The following is a 24,540-nucleotide window of genomic DNA, read 5'->3' as shown; positions in this document are numbered from 1 at the left end:
AGTTTCCCAATCCTCCAACTTCCCACTAATTGCTGCTATATTACATGCCCTCTCCTTTGCTTTTATGCCGTCTTTGACTTCCCTTATCAGCCACGGTTGCTTCATCTTCCCTTGAGAAAACTTAATCTTTGGGATGTATCTATCCAGTGCTTTCCAACTTACTTCCAGAAACTCCAGCCATTGCTGTTCTGGCGTCATCCCTGCTAGTGTCTCTGTAATCCCCTTTACTCCATTGTAATGCTGATACATCCTACTTTATCTTCTCCCTCTCAAACTGCAGGGTGAATTCTAATATGTTATGATCACTGTATCCCAAGGGTTCCTTTATGTTAAGATTCCTAATCAGATCTGGCTCATTACACAGAACCCATTCCAAAATTGCTTCTCCCCCAGTGGGTTCAGCCACAAGTTGCTCCAATCAGTCATCTCGTAGGCATTCTACAACTTTCCTCTCTTGGGATTCAGCAACATCCTGATTTTCCCAATCTATTTGCATATTGAAATCCCTCATGACTCTCATAACATTGCCCTTATTATACACCTTTTCTATTTCCCATTTTAATTTATATCCCACATTCTGGTCACTGTTCAGAGTTAAAAACTCCCATCAGATTCTTTTAAAACTCGCTGTTTCTTAACATTATCCATAAGGATTCTATGTGTTCTGATCTTATGTCACCTGCTTCTAAGGATTTTATTTCATTTTTTTACCCACCGAGCCACCCATTCCCTCTGCCTACTTCCCCGTCTTTTCAATACAATGCGTATCCTTAGATGTTAAGCTGCCAGCTAAGATTTTCTTTCAGCCACTTCTCAGTGAAGTGTAGCTAAAATGTCATACCTGCCAGTGGTTGACTATGCTACAAGATCATCTCCCTTATACTGTATACTGCGTGCAACCAAATATAACACCTTCAGGCTAATATTAAGAACATAAGAAATAGGAGCAGGAGTAGGCCATCTGGCCCAGCGAGCCTGCTCTGACATTCAAGATCCCCTTTTTGATCTTGCTCCCATGTTACACTTCTCTGCATCCCACTGACTACAATTTTGCCCTGTCATCTGCCTGTCCTTACTCACAGTCTCACTAGACACTGCATTGACTTGTACACCAACTGCTCCACCTTCACTCCCATCACTCCAGTTCCCATCCCCTCGCCAACTTAGTTTAAACCTTCCCCAACAGCTCTGGAAAACCTGCCCACAAAGATATTTGTCCTTCTTGGGTTCAGGTGTAACCTGGTCTTATTATACATGTCATATCTTCCCCAGGAGAGACCCGATGATTCAGAAATCTGAAACCCTGCCCCTTACACCACTTCCTCAGCCACTCATATACTTATACACATTTCTTTTAAGTGTTGAGATCAAACCTGCATCCTTCACTTTCACTGGCAGCTTGTTCCACACTTGCCCCACCATCTGATTGAAGAAGATCCCTCTTAAATATTTCATCTTTCACCCTTAACCTATGTCTCACCCAACCTCAGTGGGAAAAGTCTGCTTGTATTTAGCCAATCTATTCCCGTTAATTTTATGTACCTCTAACCATTCTCTCCTTCTTCTCCTACACTCCTGGGAATAAAATCCAGACCTACTCCACTATTCTATATCATTCAGGTCTGCAATTCCTGGCAACATCCTTGTAATTTTTTTTCTGTATTCTTTAAATATTATTGTTATACTTGTTTTTCAATAAGAAATATATTAATACATCTTGAACAAAAGTATGTTCAAATATACCTATTTGCCCATTCATTGAGATGCTCTCACAACCAGTGATCTCACTTTAATGACACTTTATCTCGTTATTTCATGTTCTCACTATTTATTGCTATTTATTTATATTTGCATTTGCAGTTTGTTGTCTTCAGCAATCTGGTTGATTTTACATTGATCCTGTTGTAGTTACAATTCCATAGATATTTGCTGAGTGTGCCCACAGGAAAATGAATCTCAGGGTTGTATGTGGTGACATATATATACTCTGATAATAAAATTCAATTTGTACTTTGAACTTTTTTGAACTTTGAACATCAACATAATATCCAAACTCCTGCACTCAATACTTTGATTTATAAAGGCCAATGTGCCAAAAGCTGTTTTTACAATTCAATCTACCTGTTCCACCACTTTCAACGAATTATAGATTTGTATTCCCAACTCTTTTTGTTACATGCATTCATTAGTGCCCTTCCGTTCACTTTGAGTATCCTACTCTGGCTTGTCCTCCCAAAGTGCAACAACTCACATTTGTCTGTATTAAATTTTAACTGCCATCAGTCCTCCAAAAAATCAAGTGGGATACTTGCGTAAAATGTTTTACAAATAGAATTCTGCTGTTTCTCCTATAATGTCTTCAAATGAATTAATAGAAATATATTATAATAAATCTTTAACGTTACTGTCATACTTAACCATAGGCTCAACTGTATTGCACGAGTCCTGCTTCTCAGTTGAAAGTTATATATTTTCTCCCTGCACTTCATGAGATAATGTTTGACGCTACAATGCAGTACTGAGGGAGGACTGCACTGTTGTCTGCGCTATTCAGACACAGTTCCTCTTCAAATCAGTGCAATGGCAAGATTTAATTAAAAGTAATATAACTAAAGATGAAGCACTATTGCACATGCACGTCTGGTATTCTGGCCAGAATTTCTTCCCCATCCAAAGCAAGTGGTGAGCTGATTAGTCATTTAATTTATTCCTTTCCTTGTAGGCATAATTTTGGTCTGCACAAATCTGCATTTTAACAAAACATTGTAAAGGGGTGCTCTGCTACATTTTGAGGATAAAAGGCATTAAAAAAATATACTAAACCTTTTCCTTCTGTTCCAGAGCATATTTAATTCCTCCCTGGGATATTTCTTGCACTTGTGACATTAAACAAATAATGTAATACTACTGGTGCTGTCACCTCCAATAATTGCAGCACTACTGACTATACTCTGAAGGATATAGGTGATGGCAAATGCAACATTCTTTAGAATGGAATATGAATTTTCATTTAGAAATGCATGAAGTATTTTAAATCCCAAGTCTTTCGGTACTGTTAAATGAATATCAAAACAACACCTGTGTGACACGCTTTAGCAACTCAGTGAGATTCTTGTGAGTCACAGCATAGTCATGAAGCAATTATCATCATGAATGCTAAAGAGGATTTTTTTGCCATGACATACATCAGCATTAAGCACTGAAAATAACAGTTGGTGAAACTGGCATTTACATTTTGCATTTAAAATTTTCTGTTTGGTTTTCTTTCATGTCCAGTTTCTGTCCTTTAGTTTATTCTGTGCAAGATTCCTATGATCTCAAAAAGCGAGTATGTGATATGATTTCATGAAATTGCTCATACAATATTCCACGTAACCGATGTAAAGTGCACGAGATTAGTAAGGCTAAAATCACCCTCCTACTTGTTCAAGTGTCATATTCCAGACCTTCTGGAAAAGTTCATAAAATATTGGAGGAAGACAGCAAGTCAGGCAGCATCTCTGAAGGGCAATAAACAGCTGATGCTTCAGGCTGTGACCCTTCATCAGGACTGGAAAGGAAGGAGGGAGAAGCCAGAACAAGAAGGTGAAGGAGGCAAAAGAGCACAAGCTGGCAGGTGATAGGGAGATCAGATGAGGATGATTAGGTGGGGGTGTGGAGGGGGGAATGAAGTAAGAAGCTGGAGTAGAAGGAATCTGATAGGAAAGGACAGTGGACCATGGAAGAAAGGGAAGGAAGAGGGGAACCAGAGAGAGGTGATGGGCAGGTAAGAAGAAGAGAAGGGGTGAGAGGGTAACTAGAATGGGGAATGGAAAAAGGGACCAAGGAGGGAAGGGTAAAATTACCGGAAGTAAAAGAAATCACTACCCAGATGGAATACGAGGTGTTCCTCCTTCAACATGAATGTGATCTCATTGTAACAGTAGTGGAAGTGAAGCATAAACATGTCAGAATGGGAATGAAAAGTTGGATTGAAATGGTTGACACCAAGAGATACATCCTTTTGGGGTGGTCAGAGTGAAGGTGCTTGTCAAAGCGGTTCCCCAACCTGCATCAGGTTTCGCTGATGTGGAGGAGCGACAACTGGAGCAGCGGAGATGGTGAAAGTTACAGAAAATGATGTGCTGCATGTGGACACTCAAGGGGTGGTGGGTAAGGACAAGGGGAAACATATCCATGTTAAGATGATGGGAGGATGTGTTGAGGATAGAGATGTGGGAAATGGAGGAGATGCAAGTGAGGACAGCATCAACGGCGGTGGAAAGGAACATCTATTCTTTGAAAAAAGGAGACATCTCAGATATTTTAGAATGGAAAGCCAAATCCTGAGAACAGATAGGGTGGAAATGGAGGATCACTGCAATTGACCTTCTCTCAATTGCTCTGCTTTTCGTAGGGATTGTTCTCCATGTGACTCCCTTGTACACTTCTCCATCCTGACTGATCATTTTCCTGGCACTTGTTCCTGCAAGTGTGACAAGTGCTATGCCTACACCTCCTCCATCACCTCTAGTCAGGGCCCCAAACAATCTTTCCAGGTGAGGCGGCACTTCACTTGCGAGTCTGTTATTCTGGCTTCTTCCCCCTTCCTTTCCAGTATTACTGAAAGGTCTCAGCCTAATCTGTCAACTGTTTATTTCTCTCCATCAATGACGCCTGACTTGCTGAGTTGCTCAAGCATTTTGTGTGTGTTGCACAATATTTCCAGCATCTGCAGAATCTCTTGCTCTGTGGAAATATCAGCATTTTTCTCATGTTATTGCTGAAGTTTTCCCACATAAATGTCCCTAATTTTGGAACTTCTGTGTGAGACTATAAGTTTCAAAACTGCCATCAGCCGGTTATGGATATTTTAGAACAGTTTGTCTCCATAAATGACAATTTCATTCGATGGGTCTGTTTAAACAATGTGTAGCAGGAATGAGTTCCCTATTTATTTCCATAGAGGGAACAGCCACCGAGTCTGAATGAGTGTGGCAATGTAATTATTTTAAAACATCTAAATACATTCAAAAATATATGCTTTTAGTTTTTTTTTCTTTACTTTTTTAATTTTTAGCAAGTTAATTCGTTTTTAGTAGATTTTATGTGCTGACTAAGCTGGATGAATGCATCTGTGTCAGTGGATCTTGTTCTGTTCTGCTCAGCTATCATCATGCAATGGCATTAATGGTGAAAGAATCTGTCCCTGTGCAGGATGTCATTGCAATGGATGCTGCTAGTCTCTCCCTCTCTCTTCACATTCATACTAGGTAATTTATGTGAGCTAATTCCAATTCCTTTTCATTGCTCAGTGGTGTTTGCACTTGTCTCATTGTGGATTAAAAAATTCTAGGCCAATGTTTCTCTAAAGGAACTGAGGTTGGAAACTCTCAAACGAAATGTTAACTAACATCATACCAATATAGTCAACAGCATTATAACAGAACTGTCATGCTCCTTATGTTGCCTCTAGGCATCTGGCTTTATTTTCTATCATAAGACTTCACCTCAATCTTTTTGCCATAATTCAATACCCTGCAGCTTCATCTTCAATAACACAATTCCAAGCAAACTCCTAGACATGGAACTCAACACCTTTCTTTGTGAATAGATCCTTGATTTCCTGATCAGCAGGCCACAACAGCACGGTCACAATTATCCTCAATACTGCTATCCTAGAGTCTGTGTCCTCAGCACCTTATTTACTCGCAATACAATCACAAAAGCATGGCTAGATCTCATTCTAACTCCATCTACAGGTTTGCGAGTGATACCTCTACAGTGGGCCAGATCTCAAATAACTGTGAGTTAGAGTACAGGAAGGAGATTGATAGACTAGAGACAAGATGTCACGACAACAACATTTCCCTCAATGTTAGCAAAACAAAGAGTTGATCATTGACTTCAAGAAGAGGATAGTACACATGTTCATGTTTATATTAACAATGCTGGGGTGAAGATGGTTGAGAGCTTCAAGTTCTCATATCTGGATGCATTATACCTTAGTATGGTAACTGCTCTGGCTCTAGACTTCAAGAAACTGCAGAGAGTTGGGAACATGGCTCAGTACATTTTGAAAACCAGCCTCCCCTCCACTGCTTCAGGAAAGCAGCCAACATAATCAAACACCATTCCCACCCAGGATATTCTCTCTTCTACCCCTTCCTATTGAGCAGAACATACAAAAACTGAAAGCATTTATCATCAAGCTCAAAGACAGCTTCTATTCCTCTGTTACAAGACTATTGAATGGTTACTGGTATGATAAGCTTAAGCTTGTTATTGACCTTGTTGTAACCTTATTCCTGCGTGGCGCGTGGCGAAGTGGTTAAGGCATCGGTTTAGTGATCTGAAGGTCGCTAGTTCGAGCCTCAGCTGAGGCAGCAAGTTGTGTCTTTGAGCAAGGCACTTAACCACACATTGCTCTGCGACGACACCGGTGCCAAGCTGTATGGGTCCTAGTGCCCTTCCCTTGGACAACATCGGTGGCATGGAGAGGGGAGACTTGCAGCATGGGCAACTGCCAGTCTTCCATACGACCTTGCCCAGGCCTCATTCATCATTGAAAATTGATGGACAGCCAAAGAAGAAGAACCTTGCTCCTTATTGCACTGTACTTTCTCTGCACCAGGTTCCATTATTGCTTTTCCCTTATAGTACCTCATTGCATAGACGATAAAGTGATCTGTAGTGATGTCATGCAAAACAATATTTTCCACTCAACCTTGTTACACATGACAATAACAAAACAATTACCAATTGCAAGTTACAATGTACAGAAAGGCAGACTGGCGTTTTATCCAGAGCCTTGGGACCTTAAAGAGTTTTCCAGCCAATGAAATACTCCTTGATTTGCAATTATGCTTCAATGCTGGAAACACAGCAGGTGATGTACACAGCAAGAACCCACAAACAACTCTAAGATCATCACCAGATACTTTTTTTGTGATATTGACTGAGGACTGATGCCAGAACGTCAAAGGATATCAGGACACCAAAGCAATCCACCTCCTCCTCTTTATAGTGAGACCAGAGGTTGGGGTATCACTATAACATTTCATCCAAAAGATGGTCTCTTCAGCAGTGCAGCACTTCCTTAGTATTGTAGTAAAGTATTCAGGCAGCTTGGTATAAGTTGGGCATGAGGATGCTGGGGAGGGGAGGGGCCGAACTTATGTGGTTGGTCTTGGGTATGGAAATGCCCTACAAATATGAGTGCAAAAACTTCCACTAAAAGAGGGACAAGAACATCTTTTATATTCTTAAAGTCAATCAAAATCCATTGACAGGTTGACCTCAACTCCACTATAAGGGGGAGCTTGGAAAATCGCCGAGTGAGCCCACAACTGATTTTGAATTCGTGAGCCCCACTGCTGTTAAATCAGATGCAATTTCACCTGTATGAAGAGAGAGAAAATAGGAGGCATTCTGCCCTTCAAGTCTGCTTTCTCATTCAATAATTATGATTAATCCTCTGTATCATAAATGTACTAACAAGAGGAATACAATACTATCAAGAGGAATCAAGATCTGTACAAGACGTCCAGGTACAAGCTATGGGGTGCCATATTAACAGCAAGAAAGCAATTCTGATTGAAGTTAGAGATAGAACTAGATGCATATCAGCTCTGCTAGGGTTTACAGATCATTACTTTTTACAAGGTGAAACGTAACATCATGAATGGCTGTGATACTTCACTTGCAGATGAGCTCAATGCCTTTTATGTATGCTTTGAAAGGGAGAATAAAGCTACACCTGACTAAATCCCTGCAGTCACAGTCATAGAAAAGTACAGCACTGAAATAGGCCCTTCAGCCCATCTAATCCATGCCAAAAACCATTTAAAAAGCCTACATCCAAAGACCTGCATGGAACCATAGCCCTCCATATCCCTACCATCCAAGTACCTATCCAAACTTCTCTTGAACATTGAAATTGAGCTCACATGGACCACTTGTGCTGGCAACTCATGCCACACTCTCATGACCCTCTGAGTGAAGAAATTTCCACTCATGTTCCCCTTAAACTTCTTACCTTCCACCCTTAAGCCACGACCTCTGGTTGTAGTCTCACCCAACCTCAGTGGAAAAGAGCTCCTTGCATTTACCCATCTGTACTCCTCTACTGAGCCAGTCTTGGAGACTAATGTCAGAACATCTTTCAAGAGGGTAAACTCTCACAAGACATCAGGCCACGATGGTGTACCGGTTGGGGAAATGAAAATCTATGCCAACCAACTGGCAGGAGTGTTCAAGGACATTTTCAATCACTCACTGCTGTAGCTGGAAGCTCCCACCTGCTTCAAAAGGGCAACAATCATACCAGTGCCCAAGAAGAGCAGGGTGAGCTGCCTCAGCAACTATCATCCAGTGAAACTCACATCTACTGTGATGAAGTGCTTTGAGAGGATGGTCATGGCCAGATCAGCTCCTGGCTCAGCAAGGACCTGGACCTGCTGCAATTTGCTTATTGCCACAATGTGTTTACAGTGGATGCAATCTCACTGGCTCTCCACTCAGCTGCTGTCTGTTGATTATAGCTCAGCAGTCAACTCCATTATAACCTCAGTACTAATCAACAAGCTCCAGAATCTAGGCTAACATATCTCCCTGCGCAACTGGATCTTTGACTTCCTCATTGTGAGATCGGTTAATGCAGATTGAAAGAATAATCTCCTCCTCACTGACAATCAACACTGGTGCACCTCAAGGATGCCTACTGCTCTGCTCTCTCTAAACCCATAATTTTGCAGCTAAGCACAGTTTAAAATGCCATCTATAAATTTGCCTATGACTCATCTATGGTTGGCAGAATTTCAGATGGTGTTGAGGAGGCATAAAGGAGTGAGATTGATCAGCTGGTTGAGTTGTGCTGCAATAACAACTTTGCACTCAACATCAGTAAGACTAAGGAACCAAGGAAATAATTGTGGACTTCAGTAATTGGAAATTGAGGGAATACACAGTAGTCCTCATCGAGGGATCAGCAGCAGAAAGAATGAGCAGCTTCAAGTGTCAACATCTCTAAAGATCTATCCTGAGCCCAACGTATTGATGGAATTACAAAGAAGGCACAGCAGCAGCTACAGAAAATTTCATTAGGAGTTTGAGGAGAGTTGGTATGTCACCAAATACTCTCATAAATATCTATAGATGTACCAGGGAGAGCATTCTAACTAGTTGCATCACTGCCTGGTATGGAGGGCCCATTGCAGAGGATCGGAAACAGCTGAAGAAAATTGATGACCGAGCCACTCCGTTATGGGCAGCAGCTTTCCCAGCATCGAGGACATCTTCAAATTGTGATGTCTCAAAAAGATGGCATGCATCATTAAGGACTTCCATCACCTATGACATGCCCTCTTCTCCTTGCTACGATCTAGGAGGAGATACAGGAGCCTAAAGACACACAGTCAACATTTTAGGAAGAGCTTCTTACCCTATGCCATCAAATTTCTGAATGGAAAAATGAACCCACGTACACTACCTCACTACTTTTTTTCCCTTTTATTTGCTCTGTGTGTACCACTTATTTAATTTAATCACATATATATATTTCTTATTGTAATTAACTATTTCTTTTATTATTGCAATGTTCTGCTGCTGCAAAGCAAGTAATTTTAAGACATATGCCAGTGATATTAAATCTGATTCTGATTCTGAATTCTTGACATCACAATCTATCTTGTCATAGCCATTGCACCTTAATACCTATCAACACTGCAATTTCTCTGTAACTGTTACACTATATTCCGTATTCTGTTATTGCTTTTACCTTGTATTACCTCTATATACTTATGTTTTGAAATTATCTGAATAGATGGCATGCAAAACAAAGTTTTCATTGCATTTTGGTACATGTGACAATATATAAGCCAATTATAAATAAGAAGGTGTACAATCTATGCATTACCTAATATGGTTACTATCAGGAGAAATTGATTCTTTTTATCAGTACAACAGTATCCTGATTTACAAGTTTAACATGATGTTCAAAATAAATATCAGTCGCAATCAAATAATTTTTGGGCATTTTCTAGTTTTAAATTCTGGCCTTGCTACAATTACTGTTAGGCATCTTCTGTATGGATGGGCAATAACCACATCAAAGAAAGTGGTTGATATTCACACTGCAATTAAGTTTTACAAATTTCTTCAAACTGATTTAAAATGTTGTCATTTAAAAGCACAAACAATTGCCGAGAATATTGTTGAAAAAATACCATACAAACCTTTGTCGTTGAAATTCAGTCTCAGATTGAGAAGCTTCCTCTATAAGAGGTGTTATTATTTTTTCAGCTATATCTGTCAGAACAGAGAAGGTTGGTTCCACAATAAAATCAATAAAACCTGGTGGAGACAAAAGCTTAGTTTTACCAATAGCGCAGAGTTAGATAAACAGATTTTCTCAAATATAAACTGAAATTTGAACAGACTTGTCCGCTCTTGGATGCCATGACTCACTAAGTCCACAGTCAGATGCTCAAGGACAATATGACCTTTAAATTTCCTCATAGCATAAAACAGAAAACAATATGGAAGTTAAGCTTTGTTATAACTGACCAAAGATATTTAGAGCATTTGGCTTGTGTATTAACAACTGAGGTTTCACAGAACAGAATCACTGTTGCAATGCATGAACATGCATAATAATATGAATGGTTATGACAGCTTGAGGGCATAAGATACAACTGGCTTCAGCTCGCATGTTTCTGTCATCCTTAGGGATTATTTACTTGTCAGTCTGGATGTAGTAAAAATAATTAAAGATAATGTATAATTTTCTGGCAGATTAAAGTATTCAATTGCAGTATTGTTTCAAACGGTATTTTATAAAAAAACATTCTTCTATTCAGAATCAAACAAATGTCTTGAAATTTTAACATCTTTACTACAAGAGGGAAATTCTGTAACACATTGATAATATGTTTACCATATTCCCATGAACACTATAAATTATTAAGAATGCTGATATCCAATAATCAAAGTTGATTTTGTTCTTCGATGTTCTTCCACAGCTCTATGAGGTTATTCTGACTGGTTTCATTAGCAGTGGTTGCTGAAATATTGCATGGCAATCTCCCAGGTTGGCATTATTGCATATTCAAGCCTGCTCTGAATCTACAAAGAAAGCCCACATTTGGGGAACAGAGGGCAGAAAGCTCTGTGACTACTATTTAAGTTTCACATTGAGCAGAGGGGTGGACAAAAATTAAAGATGTCTGAAAAATTTCTTCAAGGCTTCTCCCTTTTCACAACCTACATGGCAGTTTAACTTCTGGAAGTCCCCAGGGTATAATTTGCACAGGAGAAATTTACATTCATCCAATGAATTAATGCTGTGAACAACACAGATGGATGAGGGGATAAGTAAGTTCAAAATAGTATAAGACAGAATGCCAAGGTGAGGTGGGGCAGTTTTCCCCTGTGCCAAGCAAAAACATTGCATCGCATTTCACCTTGATTGACACTGATTGCTAATCTCTTAATGCTAAAACGTTTTTCCAAGCCCTATTTGTACACCCAAATTACTGGACAGACTTTATTATTGACCCTTTAAACTATTGTTACTACATTAATCTCTGGAAAATAAGACCAGAAGGTGGTGAATTTATAACAAAACCCAGATGTACCATATGAGCAACATACACAAAATGCTGAGAAACTCAGCAGGCCAGGCGGTATCCGGGAAAAGAGTACAATCGACGTTTCAGGCCAAAACCCTTCAGCAGGGCTGGAGACAAAAAGCTGAGGAGTAGATTTAAAAGGTGGGGGTGGGAGGGAGAGAAATACAAGGTGAAACCTGAAGGAGGAGGGATGAAGTAAAGAACTTGGAAGTTGAGAGGTGAAATAGACAGAAGGCCATGGAAGAAAGAAAAGGGGGGAGGAGCACCGCAGGGAGTCACTTGGATTCCCAGCATCTGCAGATATTCTCTCATTTATGATTGGATGTATAATATGATTCTATTTATTGGCATGTGAAGCCAGAATACCAGACAATGACCCAACTGCTGATGTTGTAATGACAATGCAACTGGCAGCTTCCCCATCATTACACAATGAAACAAACAGCAAACCTGAAAGTTTGAGCAAGTGCAACCATGTGTGGAGAAGTGGAGATTGCCATCTATAGTTCATTGCTCCTTCACAGGCTACACTGACTAGTGGTCTTCTCCAGCATAATTTCCAGAAATCAGTTAACAGATGAAAATTTCAGTATTTACGAGTTCCTCTCAGTGTAAAATGGCCTGAACATGGTTAGAGTGAATGAGGTGTAATTACATTTAATACCATTCTTACTTCAAATGCAAAGGAATTTTAAATCATAAAGAACACTTTTCTATCTCTTAAGAAGTTTATAGTATTTCAGCTCCTACTTTAGTTTTAAATGCATGCATGTTCAGTCTTTATTATGTGCTATTAAATGTTTAAAACATATAAAAAAATTGTAGCAACACACATCAAAGTTGCTGGTGAACGCAGCAGGCCAGGCAGCATCTATAGGAAGAGGTGCAGTCGACGTTTCAGGCCGAGACCCTTCGTCAGGACTAACTGAAGGAAGAGTGAGTAAGGGATTTGAAAGCTGGAGGGGGAGGGGGAGATGCAAAATGATAGGAGAAGACAGGAGGGGGAGGGATAGAGCCGAGAGCTGGACAGGTGATAGGCAGAAGGGGATACGAGAGGATCATGGGACAGGAGGTCCGGGAAGAAAGACAAGGGGGGGTGACCCAGAGGATGGGCAAGAGGTATATTCAGAGGGACAGAGGGAGAAAAAGGAGAGTGAGAGAAAGAATGTGTGCATAAAAAAGAGTAACAGATGGGGTACGAGGGGGAGGTGGGGCCTAGCGGAAGTTAGAGAAGTCAATGTTCATGCCATCAGGTTGGAGGCTACCCATACGGAATATAAGGTGTTGTTCCTCCAACCTGAGTGTGGCTTCATCTTTACAGTAGAGGAGGCTGTGGATAGACATGTCAGAATGGGAATGGGATGTGGAATTAAAATGTGTGGCCACTGGGAGATCCTGCTTTCTCTGGCGGACAGAGCGTAGATGTTCAGCAAAGCGGTCTCCCAGTCTGCGTCGGGTCTCACCAATATATAAAAGGCCACATCGGGAGCACCGGACGCAGTATATCACCCCAGTCGACTCACAGGTGAAGTGATGCCTCACCTGGAAGGACTGTTTGGGGCCCTGAATGATGGTAAGGGAGGAAGTGTAAGGGCATGTGTAGCACTTGTTCCGCTTACACGGATAAGTGCCAGGAGGGAGATCAGTGGGGAGGGATGGGGGGGACGAATGGACAAGGGAGTTGTGTAGGGAGCGATCCCTGCGGAATGCAGAGAGAGGGGGGAGGGAAAGATATGCTTAGTGGTGGGATCCCGTTGGAGGTGGCGGAAGTTACGGAGAATAATATGTTGGACCCGGAGGCTGGTGGGGTGGTAGGTGAGGACCAGGGGAACCCTATTCCTAGTGGGGTGGTGGGAGGATGGAGTGAGAGCAGATGTACATGAAATGGGGGAGATGCGTTTAAGAGCAGAGTTGATAGTGGAGGAAGGGAAGCCCCTTTCTTTAAAAAATGAAGACATCTCCCTCGTCCTAGAATGAAAAGCCTCATCCTGAGAGCAGATGCGGCAGAGACGGAGGAATTGCGAGAAGGGGATGGCGTTTTTGCAAGAGACAGGGTGAGAAGAGGAATAGTCCAGATAGCTGTGAGAGTCAGTAGGCTTATAGTAGACATCAGTGGATAAGCTGTCTCCAGAGACAGAGACAGAAAGATCTAGAAAGGGGAGGGAGGTGTCGGAAATGGACCAGGTAAACTTGAGGGCAGGGTGAAAGTTGGAGGCAAAGTTAATAAAGTCAACGAGTTCTGCATGCGTGCAGGAAGCAGCGCCAATGCAGTCGTCGATGTAGCGAAGGAAAAGTGGGGGACAGATACCAGAATAGGCATGGAACATAGATTGTTCCACAAACCCAACAAAAAGGCAGGCATAGCTAGGACCCATACGGGTGCCCATAGCTACACCTTTAGTTTGGAGGAAATGGGAGGAGCAAAAGGAGAAATTATTAAGAGTAAGGACTAATTCTGCTAGACGGAGCAGAGTGGTGGTAGAGGGGAACTGATTAGGTCTGGAATCCAAAAAGAAGCGTAGAGCTTTGAGACCTTCCTGATGGGGGATGGAAGTATATAGGGACTGGACATCCAAAAAAGTAAAAAAATTGTACTTTTTTTGTCCAGTATTGGTGTCATTAAGAAGTCTTCAACATTTGGCTCCTCAACTAGAGGGTGCTGCTGTTGAATGCCAGGTATCCCAAAACTGACTCCTGACAGCAATTGAAGTCAGGAACATGGTTCAGATATCTCTGGATCTTTTCCCACAACTTTCTTGACAGTGAGTGCAAGCATATGTTTTATGCCACTGGTTACGAATTTCATGCCATTCCCCTTAAACTTTTAATATTTTAGCATTACTTTACAACTTGTAGTTCAAAGTGACTATCAACAGGGAGAAGCAAAAAGCACAAATGAAATCACATCGGTAATCTTAGCCTTAAGAAAACTACTAAAAAGATGCCATTACCGTTTAACTTCTTTGTTGTCTTGAAGAAAATACTGTGCGAATACTTTCCTTTTCAGGACATCAGAAATGTTGTCCTTCTTCAAAGAATAGTGTTTCTCCTCCTCCAGTATTGATGTTGCCCTCACCAGTATCTCCTTCATTTCCTAAATTTATGTGCCCACCCCATTGTCCCGCCGCTTTACAGCAATAGAGTAGCTCTTGTCCTCACCTACCATCCCATCCACCTCTGCATCCAACACACCATTCTTTGCAACTTCTGCCATTTTCAACATGATCCTACAACAAAACACATCTTTACCTCCCCCGCTCCACTCTCTGCTTTCCATAGGGATTGCTCCTACCAGGATTCTCTTGTCCATTCTTCCTTCTCCACTAATCTCCCTCCTGGCACGTATCCCTGCAAGCAACAGAAATGCTACACCTGTCCATTCACCTCATTCCTTACCTTCATTCAGGGTCCCAAACAGTCCTTCTAGGTGAGGCAACACTTCAACTACAAATCTATTATTGTTGCCTATTGTATTTGATGCTCCCAATACAGCCTCCTCTACAATGTCATAAATTGGATTGACCTCTTTGTTGAGCACCTCCACTCCATCTGCCAAAAGCAAAATTTCCCAGTGGCCAACGATCTTAATTCCTATCCCCATTTACAATCTGACTTGTTGATCCATGGCCTCCTCTTTTGCCACTAAGAGGCCACACTCAGGGTGAAAGAGCAACATCTCATATTCTTTGTTGGTAACCTCCAACTCAATGGAATGAGGCTGTACAATTTGTCCACCTGGTAATTATTTTACCCTCCCCCTTACCTCTTCTTCTGTTCCCCACTCTGGCCTCTTATCTAGACCCCTCACCTGCCTATCATCTCCACCTGCTGCCCCTCCTTCTTCCCTTTCTCCCACAATCCACTGTCCTCTCCTATCATATTCCTTCTTCTCCAGGTCTTTACCTTTCCCACCCACCTGGCCTCACCTACTACCTTCAAGCTAGTTCTCTTTCCTCTCCCCCCACCTTTTTATTCTGGCATCTTCTCCCTTTCTTTCCAGTCCTCAGCATAAAACATTTCCACAGATGCTGCCTGACCTGTTGAATTCCTCCAGCATTTTGTGTGTGTTGCTTTGGATTTCCAGATCTGCAGACTTTCTTGTGTTTAGATGAAAGTGTTTCTTCTCAGGCTAATGTAAGAATTGGATCTCCTTTCCTTTCACAACCTGGATCTTATTTACTTTTCAAATACAATATGCAGCAGATAGCTACTGGACAAAGTAGTGACGGAGAAAAGTTAAACGTGTCGGCAATTCTAAAGCTATCTCCTGACTGGGCTTCTTCAGTTGCAAGAGACTTTAAATCAGCGTGCAAATTGTATCTCCCCATAGGACATCACAATCATGTACAGGTTAAGGACAGTGGCATATACAATATGGGCTGCAATGTTTCCCCAGAGATGCTTCCAGTCTTTATCAGAGTGGATTGGTAATCCTGTTTACAACATAAATATTGGTCAGATTGCAAGATTGTACGTCTCAGGAAGGCATGCAGAGGGGGAATGGAGAGGTGTAGCAGTCAGTTGGAAGACTCAAGAAACTTGAAAGCATGGATTTTCCTTAATCAGAATTTAACAACTGTACACAACTAGCATTATTGGTCTTTGCCTCCTGACTGGACTGAAGCATTGGCAGTTGTTCAGAGAGCCCTCTGGCATAAACCAGCTAGTAGGAGAAGGGACTTGGGAGGGAGGGATGTTGCATGAAGTAGAAACTTTGGGCGGAGGGAAGGGAGATGGGTGTTGGGGAAGAAACACTGTTATTGGAAGAGATTGCGGATATTGTGTTCGACTGTCTTTACTAAAGTTACAGCAGTGGAAAGAGAATGAGGGAGTTCTTGTGTTTATGGTGAGAAAGGAGAATAGTATGCTGCACACAGTAGAAGATCTTGTGGTGCATTTAGAGATTGGCGGGTATGACATTATAGGTGCCACTGAGTTGTGGTTGCAAGAACATCATAGTTGGGGGCTTAACGTCCAAGGATGCACAGGCTGGTAGGCAGAGGAGGGTGGGGAGGTTCCATTGGAATAAATTATATCAATTTCTTAGAAACAGAATTGGAAAATATAGAATCCTTGTGGGTGGAGCTAAGAAACTGCAAGGGTAACAGTCCCGATTGGAACTTGTATACAGGCCTCTGAACAGTAGCCAGGATGTGGGGTAAAAATTACAAAAGCAGAGGTTGATAGGTTCTTGATTAGTAAGGTATCAAGGTTTACAGAGTGATGATAGGAGAATGGGATTGAGAGGGATGATAAATCGGCCATGATGGAACGGCAGAGCACAGATAATCCGAATTGCCTAATTCTGCTCTTATGTCTTATGGATAAACCTCTGGACAAAAATGCACTGGGTACAAACAACTGGCAAGATGGCGGCACGACTGGTCAGAGAGGCTTCTACGGGGTCAACAAAAGGAGCTACCATTATACTTAAACGTACATCTAATGTTCGCAAAATCCTGCTATCCGTTAAGAACTCAAAGGACTGTGGACCTACATCATCAGCGCATTGCTCATTGGCGGAGATAATGAAGGAGCTGTGCATCGTGCTGCCGCCTGAGTCGATGGAGACATACGGTCTAATAGTGAGTGGCTGTCATGGTCACTTTTCTTGTGATCGCAAGACCCCTTTGGATATTGTTAAGCTGGTATGCTGCAAGCTCAATTCGCTGATTTATTGGATGAGAACAGGGCTGGATGGAGGGGGCCAAGCCTTTGGTCGTAGCGAGGACTAAGTCTGAAGCAGTTGTGGTGACTGAATATTTAAAATGGAATGAGGTGCTTGGACTATATACATATATATTTGTCTGGTTGTCTTATTACTAGTATTCTATATATGCTTCTATATGTGAGGACTAGACCTCAAAGCAACGATATTGCCTTGAGGGCATTGGGGGTCAGTCGACAGATGATTTGGATGCGCTGTCTTGTTTGGCTGTATTCATGAGTATTCACATACGGTTAAATGACAAATAAACTTAAATTGAATTGGATTGAATCAAGCACCTTTGAAATGGTCAGCCAACTGAAAAGATGAATAAATCTAAACCTTTTTACAAGCATATTCCCAGATGACATGTATGCAAATATTTACCAATCTGAGACTGTGCTACCATTGTGGACTTTCGATCACAAAGTGGAGAAAATGGTAACCCCAAGTCTGCTTCGCTGTCACCCTGCAGAGAAAATAATGAAGGAAAATATTATATTTGGAAAAACCCTAATTATATGCATTTCAATTGGACAGATAATGCACGTGCAGATCTGCATGTATGTTTTGTGGGTGGGAGGAGTGAGTAATATAGAATGTTCACTATCTCCTGTGCGTCAAGCACTGAACCATGGTGTCTCCAATTTGATTAACCTGTCTTTCTCATGAGAACAAGATATGCTCAGCAAGGTTAAACAGTATCTAGCAATAGGAACAGGAGTAACACATTAAGCTCTCAGCTAATCAATAACCTAAAAAATATTAGGTGTAAGAAAGTCTGCCCAGTGCAAAGTTGTGGGTGACAATAAAATTGTAATCTACATCATTGGGTTATTCTCTCATTTTCTCCTTCCTGCTGTACTGACTGCATTGGAGAGACTAAATGAGATCCTTTAGCTGCTGTACTTTCACCTTGTTTTGACTGCTAACTACTTCATGCAATATTCAACCACCGGAACAGATCAGAATTTTAAAACACCTTACTTTCTTGCAGTTACTGCTTGAATAAAAAGAAGCTAATGTTGATTTAAAATGAGGATGTTTTCCTATTTTTTCTTATGAGGAGAGAGTAAAAGTAAACTTTAATCTGTCGGTGATCCAGAAAGTACCAAGCAGATTGCTGATATACCATCAAAGCATGGGCAACCTATTGTCATATTGACCGCTATCACCATCACAAAATATTACATTACATCATCATCCTCCATCTTATTCCCTTGTTCTACAAGACCCATCACAAAATCTGATATACACCAGTAGCACGAACACTGAAAAGAAATACAAATTTAAAAGCAGACTTGTCTTCTTTAAATTTAGATGTACAAAAATTTTAAATATCCCTAAATTTCTGCTTTAATCATTAATTCCAAAGAGACTAACAATGCATTTAGAGCATAAGCCTTTCTTTAATTAATGTCAGGCACTAAACATTGTGTTAAGAATTAGAAATACACTGTCCATGATCACATGTTATGGTTCAACCGTGTCACTTCTGCAAGTTACTGTGGCCTAGTTCAGAAAATGCATCTATCTAATGTATACCTCTAGGCAAATGAAAATGCACAGCAAAGTTAATAATAGACCACATCTAGACATGGTGGAGGATTACAAATACCTGGGGATACGAATTGACAATAAACTGGACTGGTGAAAGAACACTGAGGCTGTCTACAAGAAGGGCCAGAGCCGTCTCTATTTCCTGAGGAGACTGAGGTTCTTTAACATCTGCCGGACGATGCTGAGGATGTTCTACAAGTCTGTAGTGGCCAGTGCTATCATGTTTGCTGTTGTGTGCTCGGGTAGCAGGCTGAGGGTAGCAGACACCAACAGAACCAACAAACTCATTCGCAAGGCCAGTGATGTTGTGGGGATGGAACTGGACTCTCTCACGGTGGTGTCTGAAAAGAGGATGCTGTCTAAGTTGCATGCCATCTTGGACAATGTCTCCCATCCACTACACAATGTACTGGGTGGGCACAGGAGTTCAGCCAGAGACTCATTCCACCGAGATGCAACACAGAGCGTCATAGGAAGTCATTCCTGCCTGTGGCCATCAAACTTTACAACTCCTCCCTTGGAGGGTCAGACACCCTGAGCCAATAGGCTGGTCCTGGATTTATTTCATAATCTACTGGCATAATTTACATATTACTATTTAACTATTTCTGGTTTTACTACTATTTAATTATTTATGGTGCAACTGTAACGAAAACCAATTTCCCCCGGGATCAATAAAGTATAACTACGACTATGACTATCTCTGCTCACAAGATGGGTAAATTACAGAATGAGACTTTTCACTGCTGCGCGATCACACCATCTTCCTCAAATATTCTTGGTGTCATATTCTTGAGGGCCAGGCTCCATTTACATTTGATCGGGGGTTACAAGTGTTGAACTAGTCTTTGTGGACTGATCACAAATTATGACAAGCAAGAATAAATGTGACTCACTTCATTCCTGAAATAGGATAGGGTAATAGGGCATGGGAGAACTGTACAATGGGTATCTCAAAAGTGTAGAATAGAGAAACATAGAACATAGAAAACCTACAGCAAAATACAGGCCCTTTGGCCCACAATGCTGTGCCGAACATGTACTTATAGAAATTGCCTAGGGTTACCCATAGCCCTCTATTTTTCTAAGCTCCATGTACCTATCCAGGAGTCCCTTGAAAGACCCTATTGTATCCGCCTCCACCACCATTGCCAGCAACCCATTCCATGCACTCACCACTCTCTGCGTAAAAAACTTACCCCTGACATCTCCTCTGTACCTACTTCCAAGCACCTTAAAACTATGCCCTCTCATGCTAGCCATTTCAGCCCTGCCACACGATCAATGCCTCTCATCATCTTATACACCTCTATCAGGTCACCTCTCATCCTCAGCCGCTCCAAGAAGAAAAGGCCGAGGTCACTCAAACTATTCTCATAAGGCATGCTCCCTAAAACAGGCAACGTCCTTGCAAATCTCCTCTGCACCCTTTCTATAATTTCCACATCCTTCCTGTGGTGAGGTGACCAGAACTGAGCACAGTACTCCAAGTGGGATCTGACCAGGGTCCTATATAGCTGCAACATTACCTCTCGGGTCCTAAGCTCAATCCCACGATTGATGAAGGCCAATGCACCGTATACTCTCTTAACCACAGAGTCAACCTGCACAGCAGCTTTGAGTGTCCTATGGACTTGGACCCCAAGATCCCTCTGACCCTCCACACTGCCAAGAGTCTTACCATTAATACTGTATTCTGCCATCATATTTGACCTACTAAAATGAACCAGCTCACACGTATCCAGGATGAACTTGTTATGTACCCCTTGGAGTCCTATTTTTTTATGGACTATACCTTTAAAAAGAGAGAGAGAGAGAGAAAGAGAGCTGTCCAGCACAGACAGCTTGTTGTTAACAGAGAAAGAAGCGAAGACTGCTTTGAAATGGTGATACGGTTTCTCTGCACATGTTTACACTTTTGCAAGGACATTACCAGGTTCCGTGTTCTTACAGAGAGAGAAGGGAGGAGCTGCTTGATGGACAGCTGGTGTTCAGCACAGTGAGATAAATAGAAGGTCAGCTGATAGACTCACAGACACATTGTTTTGGACACTGGATGAGCTTTGTTGTGCCCACAGAAAAGGTGGGTGTTTGGAGGATTGGTCAGGCGGATCGATCAGTGGCTCTTGCAGTGTGAAAAGGGAGTGACCGGTGGAGAGTCATTCGTGTCCAACCCTTGCCTGGGTTGATAATTCCACCACAGAAGAATGGTCCCCCTTTGTTGTGGTCACAGTCGGTGACTTCTAAAGGATTTCAGAGGACAACGGGAAGATCGACGGCGTCAGCTCACCTGAAGACTAAAACCTCTCTCTCTCTCTCTTCATCACTACTCAACTCAATACTACGAACTGAACTGAACTTTACTCATCACCGTAAGACTATCTATTTACCCCTAGGCTTGAAGAAGTTTGGTTTCTATATTTCCACACTTATATACATATGATCTCTGCTAACCTGTTTAATATATCTGAATTTATATCAATGTATTGCGTAGTTACTAATAAATAGTATTAGTGAATAGCAATACCAGACTCCAAAATGTTTTCTATTTCTGCTGGTTCTTTAACCCATCACGGGGCACGTGACAAAATCGATCTGCCACTTCTCAGCCTTGTTTTGCATCCTGTCAATGTCCCACTGTAACCTCTGACAGCCCTCCACACTATCCACAACACCCCCAACCTTTGTGTCATCAGCAAATTTACTAACCCATCCCTCCAGTTCCTCATCCAGGTCATTTATAAAAGTTACGAAGAGAAGGGGTCCCAGAACAGATTCCTGAGGCACACGACTGGTCACTGACCTCCATGCAGAATATGACCCATCTACAACCACTCTTGCCTTCAGTGGGCAAGCCAATTCTGGATCCACAAACTAAGGTCCCCTTGGATCCCATGCCTCCTTACTTTCTCAATAAGCCTTGCATGGGGTACCTTGTCAAATGCTTTGTTGAAATCCATATACATCTACTACTCTACCTTCATCAACGTGTTTAGTCACATCCTCAAAAAAATTCAATCAGGCTCGAAAGGCATGACCTGCCTTTGACAAAGGCATGCTGACTATTCCTAATCACATTATGCTTCTCCAAATGTTCATAAATCCTGCCTCTCAGGATCTTTTCCATCAACTTATCAACCACTGAAGTAAGACTCACTGGTCTATAATTTCCTGGGCTATCTCTACTCCCTTTCTTGAATAAGGGAACAACATCTGTGACCCTCTAATCCTCTGCAACCTCTCCCGTCCCCATTGATGATGCAAAGATCATTGCCAGAGGCTCAGCAATCTCTTCCCTCGCCTCCCACAGTAGCCTGGGGTACATCTTGCCCAGTCCCGGAGACTTATCCAACTTGATGCTTTCCAAAAGCTCCAGAAGATCTTCTTTCTTAATGTCTATATGCTTAAGCTTTTCAATCAGCGGTAAATCATCCCTACAATTACGTGATCACTATCTCCAAAATGCTCCCTACTGAGAGACTTGACACCTGACCAGGTTCATTTCCCAGTGTGTTGGGATCTTTGCAAGGGATCAGACAACGAATGCAAAATTTCTTGGTAAATTATGTAGAATATTCTTGTGATAAGACACTGGCTTGATAGAATACTGCTTCTATAAATACAACACTTCTTGAATAAAAGATGGTCTTACTTCATTTACTGCTTTGCAGTACATCAAAGCCTTTACCTGTCTGAAGAATTCTTCCATCAGTGTCATTGTCCAGCGGTAGTGCTGTTGCCAGGACTTTGCAGGATGACTTATATCCGCAGCATGCAGCATTAATGACATGACTTTAGCCTTGTCAGTCCTGAAAAATCAAGGGCATATCCTGGGTTGCTGCATTGAAGGACTGTGAGTAAACTGTATTGCATATGATATGTCTATAAGCTTCCTGGTTTTTAAAGAAATTGTCAAGAAAAGGAGATCATCTCACCCTTCAGGCTGCTGCAAAGTAGTTCTCATGGTCTTGATTTGTTGGGAGTGACAAGACATGTCGGTCGATAAAACCATTTCTATCACCAAAGCACGCAGATCCCTGTTTGATTTATAAAACATGCTATGACTAGCTGATAATGTTAAATGCAAGAATAGATCTGGCATCTAGCTTTCTTTCCATGTCTAGGATAAAAAGGAATGGAAAAATATATAAAAAGGTGCTGAACTCTAAAGTTCCCTTGACTTACAGCATGAGGTATAGCTCAATAGCTGACATACCAGTAAATCTGAATATTCTCACTAAAGCTAAATGTATTCAGGGTTAATTCTTGTTATTCAGTTGAAGAATGTGACTTTTATGCTATTTTGGTTAAGTTAGAATGATGCTGTTGAGTGATCATGCTTTAACCCTTGGATGGCACCAATTCCTATTGCATCAAAGCCTAAATAAGCACGAAGCTTATCTAGGAAGTTTTCTCATCTTGGTGTAAATGCAAGCAGCTACGTTTTTGAAAATCTGTGGAGATATTTTTCAGCTATTTGACCACAGTAATCAACTTTCAGACAGTCCTGTTCAAATCATGGAATGCTTTTGTTTTAAGACAGTCTGGTAATTCAGTGTAACATCAAGTACCAAAAGTAAAGGGATTTGGATATTTGTACCATGCCTGGTCAAATGTCACAGAAAGTTTTGTATAGAATGATATACAATTCTGTGTAAAAGCCTTATGCACATATATATAGCTAGGCTGCCTAAGACTTTTGCACAGAACTGTATATGGCAACGTGGAGCAGAGACAGAGTTTGTAAATCCGGCAGGTGCAAAGGAAGTTGGAAATGGCAAGGGTCAAATGCCACAGGAGGGGTGTGGGACAGGTGGCAAAGAAAGAGTACTAGGGGACAGCAGGTGCAGACACACCCAGCCCTGAGACACCAGCCAAGGTCATTTGATTCCAGACATCAGTTTGTTGATCATTGCAGAATGATTACTCTGGTGCTTCCCACTCCCTCCCTCTACCTTCCCCTTTTCCCAGCCATGATTCCCCTCTGTCTGCCTCCTTCCCGCTCTCAGTCCACAATTGAGATCCATATCAGAATCAAGTTTATCATCACTCACATTTGTCATGACATTTTTTTTTGTGACAGCACTACAGTGCAATACATAAAATGACTAAAATACTGTGCAAAAGTCTTAGACACCCTAGCTATAGATATGTGCATAATATTTTTGCACAGTATTGTATTAGAAGTATTGCATTTTAAGTGTTCATTCTCAAGCAGTCTCATTTTACCTCCAGTCATCTTTTGATAAATTGCACATGATATTCATTTCCTCTTCTTGCATCAATCGGTAGGCAGCACTCACATGATAGTTTTCAAGAACAGATCGATCATTGTACAAAATAGCCACATCTGATCTGTTAATAAATGAAATAAATATTAATTTATATTAAATATTTTGTTCTGGGTGTAAATGATAACAAAAAACTGATAATAAACAGATACTGTAATTATGCTGTGTGCTCATGAAGAGAATGTCCTTTTTCATTTTAGTGAAAGATCTGATTCATACGAGTTAATCCATGAAGTTAACACATCTACCAGAATAACTGAGAAAAACATTATTGGTAATTATGCCGTGATCATAATTTAACATACTGTAATGTTGAAATAAAAATATTAAAATATGTTATTTAAATAAAGCTTTCTGGAAGACTTGCTTGCAT

General features: G+C 41.3%; 1 protein-coding gene across 9 annotated transcripts in view; it reads right to left on the bottom strand.

Annotated features, from left to right (window-relative positions):
- The window catches only part of pde1a (phosphodiesterase 1A, calmodulin-dependent), a 601,233-nt gene that overhangs the window by 56,683 nt on the left and 520,010 nt on the right, over window positions 1-24,540 (bottom strand). For all 9 annotated transcript variants that reach the window (XM_063052036.1, XM_063052037.1, XM_063052040.1 and 6 more), the window contains 5 exons: window positions 24,106-24,231; window positions 22,812-22,913; window positions 22,565-22,685; window positions 17,704-17,785; window positions 10,215-10,332 (listed from right to left, as the gene is read on the bottom strand). In XM_063052036.1, coding sequence (XP_062908106.1) covers window positions 10,215-10,332; window positions 17,704-17,785; window positions 22,565-22,685; window positions 22,812-22,913; window positions 24,106-24,231 — 549 coding nt within the window. The remainder of the gene's footprint in view (window positions 1-10,214; window positions 10,333-17,703; window positions 17,786-22,564; window positions 22,686-22,811; window positions 22,914-24,105; window positions 24,232-24,540) is intronic.

The sequence above is a fragment of the Mobula hypostoma genome, chromosome 6 (genome assembly GCF_963921235.1).
Source record: "Mobula hypostoma chromosome 6, sMobHyp1.1, whole genome shotgun sequence".
Classification (NCBI taxonomy): domain Eukaryota; kingdom Metazoa; phylum Chordata; class Chondrichthyes; order Myliobatiformes; family Myliobatidae; genus Mobula; species Mobula hypostoma.
This window is presented reverse-complemented; position numbering and strand designations above follow the sequence as displayed.